The 16412-nt window shown below is 47.4% G+C and overlaps 1 protein-coding gene across 1 annotated transcript; it reads left to right on the top strand.

The window, feature by feature from the left end:
* The first annotated feature begins 10530 nt into the window (after positions 1 to 10530).
* Positions 10531 to 16412, top strand: SLC3A2 (solute carrier family 3 member 2). The gene is made up of 9 exons (XM_082478374.1): positions 10531 to 11110; positions 11499 to 11672; positions 12260 to 12354; positions 13956 to 14024; positions 14130 to 14188; positions 14341 to 14521; positions 14634 to 14777; positions 15688 to 15771; positions 15896 to 16412. Exons 1-9 carry the CDS (start codon positions 10678 to 10680, stop codon positions 16256 to 16258), a joined length of 1602 nt encoding a protein of 533 aa, XP_082334500.1. The 5' UTR covers positions 10531 to 10677; the 3' UTR covers positions 16259 to 16412.

Genomic DNA, 16412 nt, shown 5'->3' on the forward strand with positions numbered 1-16412 from the left:
GTTGCGGCAAGTGGGGACCACTCTTCATCGCGGTGCGCGGGCCTCTCACCATCGCGGCCTCTCTTGTTGCGGAGCACAGGCTCCAGACGCGCAGGCTCAGTAATTGTGGCTCACGGGCCCAGTTGCTCCGTGGCATGTGGGATCTTCCCAGACCAGGGCTCGAACCCGTGTCCCCTGCATTGGCAGGCAGATTCTCAACCACTGCGCCACCAGGGAAGCCCCAGAATTGTTTTTGTATATTATTTTATGTCTAGTATTTTACTGAACTCTTATTCTAATAATTTGTCTAGGTTCAGTTTGATTTTTCTGTACAGAATTTTATTTTCTATAAGTAAGAAAAACATTTAGGTATCAGTTTTATTCCCCAAATCAAATTTTAGTTACCTATACAAGTGTTTTGTAAATTATTGATATTACTATTTTAAAGAAACTTGCTATATGGTAACTCAATTCTAATGCTGCTTTCTAATTTGAGGATGAAAAAGGACTCCCCTTTCCAAACTTGCTATAAGATCCATTTTTCTTAGACTTTTGAGTTTTAATTTTCTCTACCTTTAGTAGTACAAGTTTTTGTTTGAGATCATTTACTCCTTTCATGGAAGTGTGATAACCAGAATCTAGATTTCTGCTATTTAAAAATATCTCTCTAAATGTCTACATTTCTGTAGATATTTTGTACCTTTTCTGTTGAGTGAAATGAGTAAGAAAAACGCTTCCTTAAATAACATTTCCAGATTTGAGTGCAAGGGTCTGTGAGAAGAATCTGCTTTAATGGCCTGTTTACTGCTAACTACCATGATGTTTTCTGCACAGAGTACTTCTGACACTAAATGTGTGGGTTTTCCACCAAGCAATTCTCCAATGCTGTGGGGACACCAACTGGATGTCCTACAATTTCATTCAGTTCTAAAACTACCTGGGGTTGCACAGACCCCACAGGTTAAGTAAGGGCTCAGTCTCACAGACTGTCCCCCACTTCACACAACAATCTCAAGTAGTGGATCCGCAAGTTACCCACACTTCTATCTGAGTTGGCTAAAGATTGGGGGTTCCCACAACCCCCTCCTCAGGTTTGAATTTGCTATAACAGCTCATAGAACTCAGGGAAATACTTTACACACTATTATCAGTTCATTATAAAGGATATTATAAAGGATACAAATGAAAAGCCAGTTGAAGAGGTACAAAGGGCGAGGTTCCAGGCACAGGGTCTTATGACCCTGTGGACTTGAGGTGTGACATCTGCTTGGCAAATGGATGTGTTCACCAACCTGGAAGCTCTCCAAACCCTGTTGATTAGGATTTGTATGGAGTTTCCATTATATAGGCACGATCACTGGCCATTGGTGATTACTCAACCTTCAGCTCCTCTCCCCTCTGGAGGCCGAGGGAAGGCGCTGAAATTTCCAAACTCCTAATTACTCAGGTTCTTCTGGCAACAAGTCTTCATCCTGGACGCCGCGCCCCCCCGCCCCGCCCCGCCCCGCCCCACCCCACCCCGCAGGTCAGCCCCGCAGGTCACCTTGTTAACATACAAAATGACACTCTTTACTCTGGAGATTCCAAAGGTTTTAGAAGCTCTTGTGCCAGGAAAGAGGGATGAAGACCAAATTCCGTCCTTCCTTCCTTCTGTTGGCCGCACCGCATATGGGTTCTTAGTTCCCTGACCAGGGGATTGAACCCGCGCTCCCTGCAGTGGAAGTGCGGAGTCATAACCACTGGACCACCGGGGAAGTCCCAAATACATATTTCTTATATCGCAACATCACAGCCTGGTATTGCAGCTCCTCTGGGAACATGTGTTATTGGGGACTTATAATGGTTCAAAAGAAGCTGTGAAAATCAGGCTGTGGTAATCAGTGATTGTAAGGAAAAAGTTTATTTCCTTTCTCAGACTGGTTACATTCTAGTTAGCATTTCATTAGTGTAACAGTTTCTATTTTGAAATAGAAAAGAGGGTTTCCCTTCTTAGTGATGTATTTTACTTTTTTTTTTTTTAATTTGTCTTTAGTTTATCTGTAGTCCAAATTATTTTACAGAGAGTTGTTGAAATTAACCACTTTAGGTCCAGAGTGAGTGGTTATTTCAAATTCAGGTTTCTATTATATTCCATACTTGTCCCTAAATGTCTACTTCTCAACACTATATACCCCCTTTTCACCTTACTGAATATAAAAAATTTTTTAAAAATGTAGTCAGGCATCTATTTCCCTGCATGGAGCCCTAAGAAGATTTTTCCTATAATTGACCCTAAAAGGAGCATAGGTAGAAGCAGGGGCAGATGTGGGCGGAGCTATTCAAATACCGAGTCACTTGCCTTGAGGGAATGAAGGAAGAGTTTATGTGCAGGAAGTGCATATTGAAATCTAAGATCCCAACGTCTCATTATGTGTCTTTAGGATTGTATTTTTGGAAAGCTCTGGTAACATTTAGCCATTTTGAATGCCTGTGAAAATCAAAAGTGCTTGAGAGCTTCGTTTATTTATTAATACATTTGCTTATGCAAATATATTAATACATTGTCTTATATTAAATACAAATATATTTATTTGTATAAATACGTTTATAAGACAGGATTTGAAATACTGAATGCAGGAGCAAGAACTGGCACATTTTAAGTCTGGATGGAGACTTGGAACCATTTCCAACTTGTTTAGAGGATTGTGTGATAGCAGGCAGCAGAAGTTTCTGTTTTTCTTTAAGTGGAGATACTGTAATTATATTAATCAGGCTACAGAGTTTATACCAGCATCTAGCTGGGCAGGGAGGATAGGGAGATGTAAGAGCTAAGAAAATTGCCCAAGTGCTTCTGGCCTAGAAAACTGGAAGAATGACAGTGTCACTCACTGAACTGTGAAACTGAGCAGGGGGACTGAGGAGGAGAGGCTACAGGGGATTGTGGGAATGGCAAGATAAGATTAATTCTGAATAATTAGAAATATAGAACTAACTAAAGATGAACAAAGATTTGGGGGTCATTTAGTAGATTTGAGAATAAATGGGGTCCTTGAGGAACTGAGGACATGTACAGCGTTTTACTATTACCAGTTTATTATAAAGGATACAACTCAGGAACAGCCAAATGGAAGAATGCACAGGGCAAGGAGCGGGGGTGTTTGTGCCACCTCACCAGCACCCTGATGTGTTCACCAACTCAGAAACTGTGAACCCTGTCATTTAGTGGTTTTTAATGGAGGTTTCATTATGTAGGTATGAGTGATTAAATCATTGCCATTGGTGATTAACCCAATCTCTAGCCCCTCTCCCCTTCCCAGAGGTTGGGGGGTGGGACTGAAAGTTCCAACCTTCCAATCATGCCTTTCTGATAACCAGCCCCCATCCTCAAGCTTTCTAGAAGTCCACCAAGAGTGGCCTCATTAAAACAAAAGACATTCCTATCACCTACGAGATTCTAAGGGATTTAGGAGCTCTCTGTCAGGAACTAGGGACAAAGACCGAATATATATATGTATTTTAATTGTGTTACAGTTATCCATGTGGAAAAAAAATGAGACTGGCTCTCTACCTTATGCCATAAGTAAACATAAACTAGAGATTGATTAAGGATTGCAATGTCAAAAATAAAACCTTCCTTTTTTTGTGTAGAAAATATAGATGAGTATCTTTCAGGCCTTGAAGTAAGGAAAGATTTAAAAAATAGGACATTAAAGTCCATCGACAGATGAATGGATAAAGAAGATGTGGCACATATATACGATAGAATATTACTCAGCCATAAAAAGAAACCAAATTGAGTTATTTGTAGTGAGGTGGATGGACCTAGAATCTGTCATACAGAGTGAAGTAAGTCGGAAAGAGAATAACAAATACCGTATGCTAACACATATATATGGAATCTAAAAAAAAAAAAGGTTCTGAAAAACCTAGGGGGAGGACGGAATAAAGACGCAGATGTAGAGGATGGACTTAAGAACAAGGGGAGGGGCAAGCTGGGACGAAGTGAGAGTGTGGCATTGATATATATACACTGCCAAATGTAATATAGCCAGTGGGAAGCAGCCGCATAGCACAGGGAGGTCAGCTCGGTGCTTTGTGACCACCTAGAGGGGTGGGGTAGGGAGGGTGGGAGGGAGATGCAAGAGGGAGGGGATATGGGGATATAAGTATATAGCTGATTCACTTTGTTATACAGCAGAAACTAACACAACAATGTAATGCAATTATACTCCAATAAAGATGTTAAAAAAAAAAATAGGACACTTTTTAGTGTCCCCTAAAAGCAGAGTATACAAGAAAAGACTGATATCTATATATCTCTCTCTCTATATATAGATATATAGATATATAGATATACATATATATATTTAAAAAAAAATTTTTTTTTTGGCCGTGCCGCGTATCTTGTGGGGTCTTAGTTCCTTGACTAGGGATCGCACTCACGCCGTCAGCAGTGAAAGTGCAGAGTCCTAACCACTGGACTGCCAGGGAATTCCCAAGACTGATATACATGTATATATTTAATAATATATAAATATATAACTGATATATATGTTTAATATATACATATATTTATTAAATAATACAGGCCCTTTATTTATTTGCTTTTTTAATATTTAATTTATTTATTTGGCTGTTCCGGGTCTTAGTTGTGGCATGCGGGATCTTTTAGTTGCAGCATGCAGGATCTTTAGTTGTGGCACACAGGATCTAGTTCACTGAGCAGGGATCGAACCTGGGCCCCCTGCATTGGGAGTGTGGAGTCTTAACCACTGGATCACCAGTGAAGTCCCGAGACTGATATATATATATATTTTTAAAATTTATTTTATTTTATTGATTTATTTTTGGCTGCATTGGGTCTTCGTTGCTACACGTGGGCTTTCTCTGGTTGTGGCGAGTGGGGGCTACTCTTCGTTGCGGTGCAGGGGCTTCTCATTGCAGTGGCCTCTCGTTGTGGAGCACGGGCTCTAGGCGCATGGGCTTCAGTAGTTGTGGGTCGTGGGCTCAGTAGTTGTGGCTCGCAGGCTCTAGAGCGCAGGCTCGGTAGTTGTGGCGCACGGGCTTAGTTGCTCCGTGGCATGTGGGATCTTCTGGGACCAGGGCTCAAACCCGTGTCCCCTGCATTAGCAGGCGGATTACTGAGACTGATATATTTTTGATGTATAACTTTTGTTCATCAAAGGACACCTGGGGGACTTCCGTGGTGGCGCAGGGGTTAAGAATCTGCCTGCCATGCAGGGGATACGGTTCAAGCCCTGGTCCCGGAAGATCCCACATGCCGCGGAGCAACTAAGCCCGGGCACCACAGCTACTGAGCCTGTGCTCTAGAGACCGCGAGCCACAACTACTGAGCCCACGTTTCACAACTACTGAAGCCCGCGTGCCTAGAGCCTGTTCTCTGCAACAGGAGAAGCCACCCAATGAGAAGCCCGTGCACTGCAATGAAGAGTAGCCCCCGCTCACCGCAACTAGAGAAAGCCCATGCGCAGCAATGAAGACCCAACGCAGCCAATAAATAAATAAATAAATAAATAAATTTATTTAAAAAAAGAAGACACCTGAGTGCCCATATCTTGATTTCTAATACCATTCTCCGATAAAAGGGACCAGGGCTCCTTGGAGAAATGGCTGATTCTAGGGCTGGGGCCCTAGAGAATATACAAGATGAACCTGGAGCATCTTGCAGTGCCAGAAAGCAGAGAAGTGCTACAGAAAGGGGGTGGGGGGAAGGGGGAATGTATTAAAAGGACACAGTGGCCAGACTGAAAGAGCTCACAGTGGCCAAAGCTGGAATAATTTGAGCAGCAAAGCAATATAGTGTTGGCTTCTAACCCAAAGTATAAAATAAGTATCCAAGAATACATACATATGTTGACTTATACTGATATAAATAAATAAATAGATAAATAAATAAATGAGGGAAAAGAGACAAATCTTCCATACAGAAAAATCCCAAATAATTTATGAAGATACTCCTAGCTCTGGGAGGCAGAGCTTAACTTCATACCTCTTGAGTGTGGCTACACTTAGTGACTTTCTTCCAAAGAATGTGATGATAGAAAGTTTTGAGAGCACTGGAGATGGGGAAGATGACAATACCCACCAGTATTGTGTGACTAGGACTGCAGAAGGAGCTGATGTTGGAGTACTTTGGTGATCATTTAAGGAATCATTTAATCTCTTATTACCAATTAGCCTTTTGATGAAATCAGTATTCTGTCTCTGATCAGTTGAATATCTTTTTTAAAGTTGAGATTTATTTTTTTTTGAAGTTGAGTTTGTTTTTTTGTTTTTTTTTGGCTGCGTTGGGTCTTTGTTGCTGCGTGTGGGCTTTCTCTAGTTGTGGGCGGGGGCTACTCTTTGTTGTGGTGCACGGGCTTCTCATTGTGGTAGCTTCTCTTGTTGCGGAGCATGGGCTCTACGAGCGCGGGCTTCAGTCGTTGTGGCTCGTGGGCTCTAGAGCGCAGGCTCAGTAGTTGTGGCTCTGGGCTTAGTTGCTCCACGGCATGTGGGATCTTCCTGGACCAGGGCTGGAACCCGCGTCCCCTGCATTGGCAGGCAGATTCTTAACCACTGCGCCACCAGTGGTTAAGAAACTGATCAGGGAAGTCCTGATCAATTGAATATATGATGTCATCTATCCAAGGGTAATATGTTAAAAGTACTTCTCTAACTCTTCCATAACTTGATCTGCTGTATCTCTGGTGTTTCTCTTTTTTTTATAAATTTATTTATTTATTTATTTATTTTTGGCTGTGTTGGGTCTGGTGTTTCTCTTTTAATACTTGGTTGCATTAGAGAGAATGGCTTGCTGCAGTGTTGTTCATTTGTCCATTGTGAGTATGAGATACTTTTCAGATATTTTCAATTCTCTTCTTCTAAGAGAAGGCTTTGGTTGCGTTTCCTTTACTCTTTCTGGCTTTTATCCTCCCTCACGTTCCTCACCCTTCACTAAGACAGCTCTGACAGTTCTCTTCAGCAGCCAGTGTCCCTTCTGCAGGATTTGTAGTAAAGTAATATTTCAACATCGCTTCTTCTAATAACAGCTGCCAAGTGGGCCCCTTTGGTTGGGGGAGCCTCCTTCTCTGCTTTCATCTCAGCTGCACTTTGGCTTCCAAATGCTTGGTTCCTTCACTTCAGCCGTCATCCCTTTTTCAAATGGCTAAACTCAAGGCTGATGGGTAGTTTAGAGGCAGAGCCTGAATGCTTTTTTTCTGGGCTTTTTTGAATCATGCCTTCAGCTTTGGCAGCGTTGCCGTGTCTGTTGGACGGTCTCCTAAGTTTCTAACTATCCTCCCATCTTTGCTCTGTCTTTGGAAATCTTTTTTTTACACGCTGAGGGGAAAAATCGTCCATATCTTTTGGCTAAGATCAAGTAATCCTCGCTTGTTGGCAAACAGGTGTCATGAATTTTTGCAACAGGTGATTAGAAAGGAACTTTCTCTGTACACTTGGCCCTGTGAACTTCAGGGCCCCACCCCCATCTTCTGAGTGAGTGTAAAGTCCTGAAGACTTGTGGCCTCATTATTTGTCCTTATTGGCCTCTGGACTCTTGAACTACTTTTTTCTTTGCTTTGTCCCAGCCTTCTCTTGAAGGCTAAATTCTTCTTGAACACATTATATACTTTGAATTCTGTAGTAAATACTGAGTTTTATATTTAGCAACATACATTGTAGGATCTGAGGATCTCTAGCCACCTTCAGCCCTCTTTCTCTGCAGTCTTGCCCTGTTGCTTTTCTGTCCTCTCCTTCACCCAGATTTATTCTTTGTTTTATTTGGTTGAACAGTTACAAGTTTGGGTTTGTTTTCCTACATAAACAGCTTCATCTTGATACCATACGGTGTTGTTTAAATTCCTTTTCACTTTTATCCCTTTATCTTCACATGCTACTTTTGTTTTTGCATTTTATTTTTTTAATTAAAAAAATTTAATACAATTTTAAAGGTTACTTTCCATTTCACTTATTACAAAATATTGGCTATATTCCCCATGTTGTATAGTACATCCTTGAGCCTATCTTATACCCAGTAGTTTGTATCTCCTGCTCCCTCACCCCTATATTGCCCCTCCCTGCCACTGGTAACCACGCTTGTTTTCTATATCTGTGAGTCTGCTTCTTTTTTGTTGCATAATATTTACTAGTTTGTTGTATATTTTAGATTCCACATATAAGTGATATCATACAGTATTTTTCTTTTTCTGACTTATTTCATGTAGCATAATGCCCTCCAAGTTCCATCCACGTTGCTGCAGATGGCAAAATTTCCTTCTTTCTTATGGCTGAGTAGTATTCCATTATGTGTGTATATATGTGTATGTGTGTATATATGTATATATCACATCTTTTTTATCCATGTATCTGTTGATGACACTTAGGTTGCTTCCATATCTTTGCAATTGTAAATAATGCTGCTGTGAACACTGAGGTGCACATTTCTTTTCAAATACATGCTACTTCTGTTGAATTGTTTCTAAGAAGGGAGCAATTTGGGTTGATCGATAATAGTTCATCCACTCATTTACCAAACACTTATAAAGTGTCTACTATGTGCTACCCCTGAGCAGGCACGTCCATCAACAAATAGCACAAGGCCCCTGCCACTTGTCTTGAAGTGCCGACACTCAGACAAGGAAATGTAATGAACAAATGAGACATGAATTGTAGAAGAGATAGGTGCACAGTGGATGGAAAGTTAATCCTTTCGGGGGAGTTGAGAAAAGCTATCATTTGAGCTAGGTCTGGAAGGAATAGGAGCTTATGAGGCAGAGTGGCAGAACAGGAAGGGCAGAACACAGAGGGAATGGCATGTACAAAGATGCAGAGGCCTGACAAAGCTGGGTGTGTTGTGGGACTAACAGGTGTTTGAAGGCTGATGTTGCTGGAGGGTGGTCCCTGTGGCAGGTGTGGTGGGTGATCAACGTGGGAAGGTAAGTTGTTAGCTTATTTACCACATGCAGGAGGGATTTGTTTCATCTTTCTGGAGCCATGGGGGGCTGTGAGTGAGATACTATGTGTATGTATGGCGGTGTTATGTTGGACTATCTCAAGGAGAGTGTCTGACCCCACAGTTCTTAACTTTGAGCTTTCATGCTGGTGATAAAGTCTGTTCACAGTTCCTGGTTGGCACTTACTGGCATGCCCAGGGCACCCTGGACTTCTTATCATCATTGAGCACAGGTCTGAACTCCAACCTCTACCCGCTTGCCTGGGGTGAGGGATGGGGATGGGCTCTGGTACGAAGAAGGCAAGGGGAATGGCACAGGATGAGCCTTTTCACTCTCTTGGCTCTCCTTTGGTACCTTTTCTATTTCTTCAGATCTTGGCTTCTGATTTCTTCCAAATACACAGCTATCTTGGCTTCCAGCCCAGGTGGGAGAGGGAGAAAGAATTTATTTCCTTCAGCGCCTCTCTGAAAATAACCCAGCTGGCACTGCTCAGGAACAAGAAGTTCCTGAGAGTGTTGGCACCTCATGGTGTTGATGTCCGGCAGTCCCTGCTGTGAATTGTCTCACTCTCAATCCAAGGACCTCTGTGGGGAGAAGTTGGGTGGTTTTCAAGGCCTCTGCAGTACCAGCTGCCTCCAAGGCCTAGCATAGTGAAGGGGTAAGGGAGGTAAGGGAACCATGTCACTGTGGGGAGATTGGGCTAATGTGTGGGAGGCCCTGCAAGGTGGGGAAGATTCTGGCCATGGCATCTTCTGATCTGGTGTAAGGAAAAGGTGGGTGCCTCTAACTGAGGCCCAGCCCCAGAATGTTGTCAACCCCAAGGTTGTCCATCCGTCTCTTCTGGATGTCAGATTCCTAGCTGCCCGACATCCTGGGGCCAGAAAGTGGGGGTGGGGTAGGGTAAGATGGGGAGTGTCAGCAACTGTCCTGTCCAAACAGATTTATCATAAAATATCATGGGGAAGACTAGATTAGGGTTAATTCACTAAAGTTAATAAAGCACAGTACTGTAGTGGGCACTCAGTAAATAGTTGCCGCATGATGAATTAATTGAACTAAATTCAAGATATCTTCAAAGACTGCGAGTAGCCCTGCGGGGAATCGGAGGTCTAGCGCCAAGTCCCAGAGGCCTGAGAAGACAAGGTCTGGTGGGGGAAAGGGCCGAGTTGAGTTTGGTTGGCTCTGAGAGTACAAGTGGCCATGCGAAGTTGGGAAGACCAGGCGGTGGCCTGAGCCCTGGGCCAGGGGCAAATGGAGGGTGGTGTCCAGGGAAGTCACAAACTTTCGGAGTGGGCAAAGAAGGGCCTCGGGATCCCCCGCAGTGCTGGATATCCCCTTTACGCCCACTTTCCGGCAGCGCGAGGGGCCAGCGGCGACCTGAGGCGGGACAAAGCACAGACCCCGCCCACCTAAAGGTGGCTACGTGCTCAGCCTTCTTTGTGTCTGAAGCTTAGGGCTAGACTGTTCGAGGTGAGGAATTGGACCACACAGCCGTCAGAAGCGAGTTCCCAACATTATTCCCTCGGCCGCCGCCCACCCTTTCAGTCCCTGGAAGAGCAATGCAGGATGTTCCACTTTAAGGGGCGGGCCGGGGCGGGGCTCCCGTGCCCAGTCCCGGAGACCGCGCCCGCCCGGCCGCAGACGCGGTGGCGGAAGCTGAGCGGAGTCACGGAAGCCTGGGAGACCGTTCTGGGGCCGGGAGGTCCGGGCAGGTGTCCAGCCACCAGCTGACCGCAGGCTGCGTCGTGTTGCCGGTTTCGCAGGCACCATGAGCCAGGACGCCGAGGTGGACATGAAGGAAGTGGAGCTGAACGAGCTGGAACCCGAGAAGCAGCCGATGAACGCGGCGTCGGGGGCGGCTGTGGCTGTGGCCGTGGCGGGCGGCACCGAGAAGAATGGTCTGGTGAAGATCAAGGTGGCCGACGACGAGGCGGACGCGGCGGCCGCGGCCAAGTTCACAGGCCTGTCTAAAGAGGAGCTGCTGAAGGTGGCAGGCAGCCCCGGCTGGGTACGCACCCGCTGGGCGCTGCTGCTGCTCTTCTGGCTCGGCTGGCTGGGCATGCTGGCGGGCGCCGTGGTCATCATCGTTCGGGCGCCGCGCTGCCGCGAGCTGCCCGCAATGAGCTGGTGGCACAAGGGCGCCCTCTACCGCATTGGCGACCTTCAGGCCTTCCAGGGCCGCGACGCAGGCGACCTAGTGGGTGAGTCCGGGGCTCCCCCACCCCTACCCCGCGCTACCCAGGTTTAACTGGTCACCGGCTTCGACCCCTGTGCCGATTGACCCAGGTGGTTCTCCACCCTTACTGGTACTGGTGACCGCCCCCTGGGACGTAGCCCCTCCTTCTTTCTTCGAAGGAAACCGCCCCCCACTCCCTCTTTCCTGAGGGTGGCTGACTCAGCATCCTCCCATCCCCCTCCCGGCGCCAGTAGCCTATCGCAGCAGGTTTCTGAAGCAATGTGCTAGTCTCCTTACATCAGCTTCTCTCGTGATCCAGCCTCACCGCCCCCCACTCCCTTTGTCTCGGGGAGAATAGGGGCGATCAGGGGCCTCAGAGAGGCGTCACTTTAAACTCTGCTTTTCCATTTCAGGCCTGAAGGGGCGGCTTGATTACTTGAGCACCCTGAAGGTAAAAGGTTTTGTGTTGGGCCCAATTCACGAGAACCAGAAGGATGACCTCACAGGGACCAACTTGGAACAGATCGCCCCCACTTTTGGCTCCAAGGAAGATTTTGACAGTCTCCTGCAATCGGCCAAGAAAAAGAGTGGGTGTCCTAGAGCTCGCAAGGAAGCCGCTAGGAAGGGCTTGGCCTTCTGGCCAGAGGAAAGGCCGGATAGCTTTATTGTCTGGTTTATTGCTGAGTGGCTCAGAGTTTTCCTAGGGCAGGTACAGGGGAGGCTTGCTAGGCTTCAGCCTAAAATGGACTTGTCAGGTGGTTCAGAGACTTTCTATACTTGGATGTGCAGTTATTTAACTTCTGGGCTTCAGTGCCCTTATTTGCAAAATGTAGGTTTTTGCTAAATCAGTGGTTTTAAAACTTGTAAAAGAGTGGATCCTTTTGAAAAAAAATCCAAGCAAAATCTTTTCTTACATTGAACAGGGTTCGCTTTGGGGGTGAGGGGCCCAGGGCCTCATAAGCTCAGCCTTCTCTGTTACTCTACCCTCCCCCTGCCTCCCGCCCCGCCACTTGCTCATATCTCTGTTTCAATGGAATGAGTTTTGCCAGGGTTCAAATCTGAGCTTTTGTACCAATACATAGGAAATACTCTGCCGACTTATATTTGTTGATTTCCTCCTTTCCCCTCCCCCCCAGAGTCTTTCTATCAACTGCCTCCTCCTCCCTTGTTCTAGGCATCCGGGTCATCCTAGACCTCACTCCCAACTACAAGGGCCAGAACTTGTGGTTCCACTCCACTCAGATTGACACTGTGGCCACCAAAGTGAAGGTGAGTGTGCTGGTGCTTATGGCATGTGGGAGCGGGACGCTGGGGCTGTTTGGTCCTTTCATAGCAAGCTCTATAAACGTAGCCCGGTGCCAGCCAAGGGGCCCCTTGCTCCTTGGAGCCAAGCAGGCATGCTCCTCCCACAGGCAGAAGGATAGGCAAGCATTGCACCCCTATTTTTGTTTGTTCCTTTGCTGACCACTCATTTTCCTTGTTTCCCTGACTCTGAGGGTGACAGTGCCAGGAAGGGAATTTCTCAGATGTGAATTTTATTCCTTTTGGGAGAGGAAGCCCTTTCTCTATGGGAATTCTGTCCTGTCTGGTTTCCCTTTTCTTATTTGATGCGTTTTGGAGTGGAGCCCAGTCTGAAATTGTAAGCAGTGGGGTCTTCCTATGTGTCTGGGAGTATGCCGAGTACTTTGTATACCTTCTTTAATCCCCTGTGTAACCAAACAAGGTCCCTGTCAGTATCCCTGATCTGTAAATGAGGAGGCTAAGGTTCAGAGGTCTTTAATGTGCCCCGGGATTTGATGTTCCAACTCATCTTATCTCTCTAATCTGCCTACTCTGAAGGCCTAGGCTCAAACTCTGTGCCCTGCAGGCTGGGAGTGGGGCTTTGAATGTCATCCCAGCTCCTAATGCCTGGGTTCTAGGACACTGACCAGTTCAGAAAGGGTAGAACAAAAATGCAGGCAGACTCTGACGCTTTGCTGGCAGCCGTGATTCTGAGGTAGAATTCTGTAGTCCCAGCATTTCAGTTGACTCTTGGGGTCATTCGGTTCATTCCTTGCTACTTGCTGGAAGACCCTCTAAAAGTTACTGAGAAGGGAATGTTTTCAGAGGGTGTGGCATGAGGTGTGGTAGCCTCAGATGAAGATGGAGACTAGAGGCGAGAGCACGTGGATCAGAGAGAGAAAGGGGAAGAGAGGGGCAGCAGGAGTGGGTTCTGTGTCATGTGCCCCGTGAATGCCAGGGCTTCAGGCCTGGGCCTGTTCTGCGGAGCTGTCTTCTCTTTTCAAATCTTTGGCTAAACTGCCCTGGGGCTGTGCTTTGAATTTCACTTCCTTATCCTTGGTCTTGGTTCTGACTAGCTCTTTTACTTACACTCTCCCCAGGCTCCAGGAAACTGGGAGAGGAGTAAGTATACTCTTCTTGGGATCTTGGTTAACATTTTAGGTCCCATCTCTGCTGCTCTCTGATTGTGGCCTGGGGCATGCCTCCTTGCTTCTCTGACATTGTTTCCTTATCTGTAAAATGAGTATACTAGCATTCCACACATGCTAAGTGTTAAATGAAGTTACATGTATGAACACACTTTGCTCATAGGTCTTTTCTGTAGGGGTCAAGGGTAAAGCTTTGTGATTCACCATGAGGAGGAGTAGAGAAGTAGAGCACTATATCACTAAGAGAATCAATGATAGGTTAGAATGGAAGGGAACTAAAGGCTACAGGTTTATAATAGAGGCAAGAAAGTGAGACCGTTCAAGGCAAGTGACTCTCCAGAGGCCACGGGAGAGTGCATGGTAGGCAAGATTTAGTGTGGGCTGAGCCTTTGCATCAGAGTGTTGATATCATTCCTCTGTTCTTTTGCCTCCCTCCTACAGGAAGCTCTGAGGTTTTGGCTGCAGGCTGGTGTGGATGGGTTCCAGGTCCGGGATGTGGGGAATCTGACAGTGAGTACCCTTTCCACGCGAGAAGCAGAGCCTGGGTGAGAACAGAAGCACCCGCCAGGGCCTGATAGTGTTCCCTGCTTCCTGCCTCTGCTCTTTTCCTTCTAGGATGCGCCTTCATTCTTGGCTGAGTGGCAGAACATCACTAAGAGCTTCAGTGAAGATAGGTGGGTACCAGGCCCTGGCTTCCCTAACTCAGCTCCTTTGCGGGAACCCCTCAGTGGAGTACTAGCCCCAGGAAGCGGAGCGCTCCTAGTCCAGAAAGCCTTCTTCCTTTCTTGCCCTGTGCTGACCTTGACTCCTGCCCTGCTCTGTGCAGGCTCTTGATTGCAGGCACAGACTCCTCCGACCTTCAGCAGATCCTCAGCCTGCTCGAGTCCGCCGAGGACCTGCTGTTGACCAGCTCTTACCTGTCAACCTCCACTTTCACTGGGAAGCATACAAATTTCCTGGTCACCCAGTATCTGGACGCCTTTGGCAGCCGCTGGTGCAGCTGGAGTGTGAGTACCACAGTGGTAGGAGAGGGGGCAGGAGGCCTTTGGGAAGAAGGGAGTGTCGGCAGGTGGAGGCAGAGGCGGGCCTTGAGGTTCACCAGTGATTCCATTCCTGCAGCTGTCTCAGTCGGGGCTCCTGACTTCCTTCGTGCCACCTCACCTCCTCCGACTCTACCAGCTGCTGCTCTTCACCCTGCCAGGGACCCCAGTTTTCAGCTACGGAGACGAGATTGGCCTAGAGGAAGCTGCCCTTCCTGGACAGGTATCACTTGCTGCCTGCCCAGCACGGTGGGGGAGGCTGCGTTCGTCCGTCACGGTGGTTCTGTGGCTGGTGGTGGACAAGCAAGAGCCTTGGGGAGGGGAGGCACGTGCGTTGGATTGCTAGTCGGCCGCCTGGTCAGCCGCTGTGTGGCCTTGGCAGGTTATTTCACTTCTCTGACTCTTGGTCATCTCTGCCGTGATACTACTTTTTTTATAGGGCAGTTAGGACTGAACGAGGGCGTATTTTAAAATGCAGTACCTGGCTCCTGGTAGGAGTTCAGTATGGTAGCCATCGCCCGGTAATTCGTTCATTCACTGGACAGCGGGTACTCTGTGTTAGGCTCTGCTCTCCAGGAACTCAGAGTTGCGTGGGGGAACCAGATGAGTAAGAGAAGTACACGCAGCGAGTGCCTTGGTGGGGTAAGACCATGAAGGCACCTGGTTCGCTTTAGCCACAGTGTTGGAGGTTGACACCTAAGCTGATATTTATAGAACCCGTCATTCTCTTATTCCACAAAGCTTTATGCAGTAATTCTTATATGCTATGCTTGGAGGATACAGCGGTGCACAAAAGAGCTGGAGGTGGTGAAATTAGATAGTAAGCACATATGATAAAGATGCCAGGTGCTGATATGTGCAAGAAAGCAGGGTAAGGGGCCTAGAGAGTAGGGGATGTGGGCGGTTTTATATCAAATGGCCACAGGAAACCTATTGGAGGCACCTGAGCAGGGACCAGAGGGCAGTGAGGGGCTAGCTTGTGGCTGTCTGGGAGAAGCGCCCTCTAGGCTGAGGGGACAGTGTGTGTGAGGCCCTGAGGTGGGGGAGGTTATACTTCTGTGGGGCTGGAAGCGGGAGGAGGAGTTGGAGAGCGGCCCAGGTCTTTTCCAAGTCCTGTTTTCCCTGCCTTTTAGCCTGTGAAAGCCCCGGTCATGCTGTGGGATGAATCCAGCTTTCCCAACACTTCAGGACCTGTAAACACGACCATGACTGTGAAGGTAAGGGTTTTAGATGGGCAGGGCCTGATCGGCAAGGGGTGAGGGCAGGTGGCTGGTAGGAGTTTGCGCCCGGGGGAGCCCTTCACCCCTTTCTGCTGTGTCTTTATCACTTTACCGTTTGCAGGGCCAGAGTGAAGAGCCTGGCTCGCTCCTCTCCCTGTTCCGATGGCTGAGCGATCAGCGGGGTGAGGAGCGCTCCCTGCTGCACGGAGACTTCCACGCGCTCTCCTCGGGGCCTGACCTCTTCGCCTATATCCGGCAATGGGACCAGAACGAGCGTTTCCTCATAGTGCTCAACTTTGGGGATGTGGGCCAGCCTGCCAGGCTGGGGGCCTCCAACCTGCCTGCCGGCGCCAGCCTGCCAGCCAGTGTGGATCTGCTGCTCAGCACCCAGCCAGGCCGCAAGGAGGGCGCCCCTCTTGAGCTGGAGCACCTGAACCTGGAGCCCCACGAGGGGCTGCTGCTCCGCTACCCCTACCTGGCCTGACCCGGGCCCCCCACCCTTCCCTTCCCCTCCCCAGCCCCTTTGAGTTCTGCTTTCTCTCTCTCTCTTTCTCTCTCTCCTTTTTTTTTTTAACTGTTACAGATGAACCCCAAAATAGGGTGTTTTCTGATTTCAAATAAAAGTCACCCCTACCTGG

Source organism: Balaenoptera physalus (genome assembly GCF_965194825.1).
Source record: "Balaenoptera physalus genome assembly, chromosome: 10".
Lineage (NCBI taxonomy): Eukaryota > Metazoa > Chordata > Mammalia > Artiodactyla > Balaenopteridae > Balaenoptera > Balaenoptera physalus.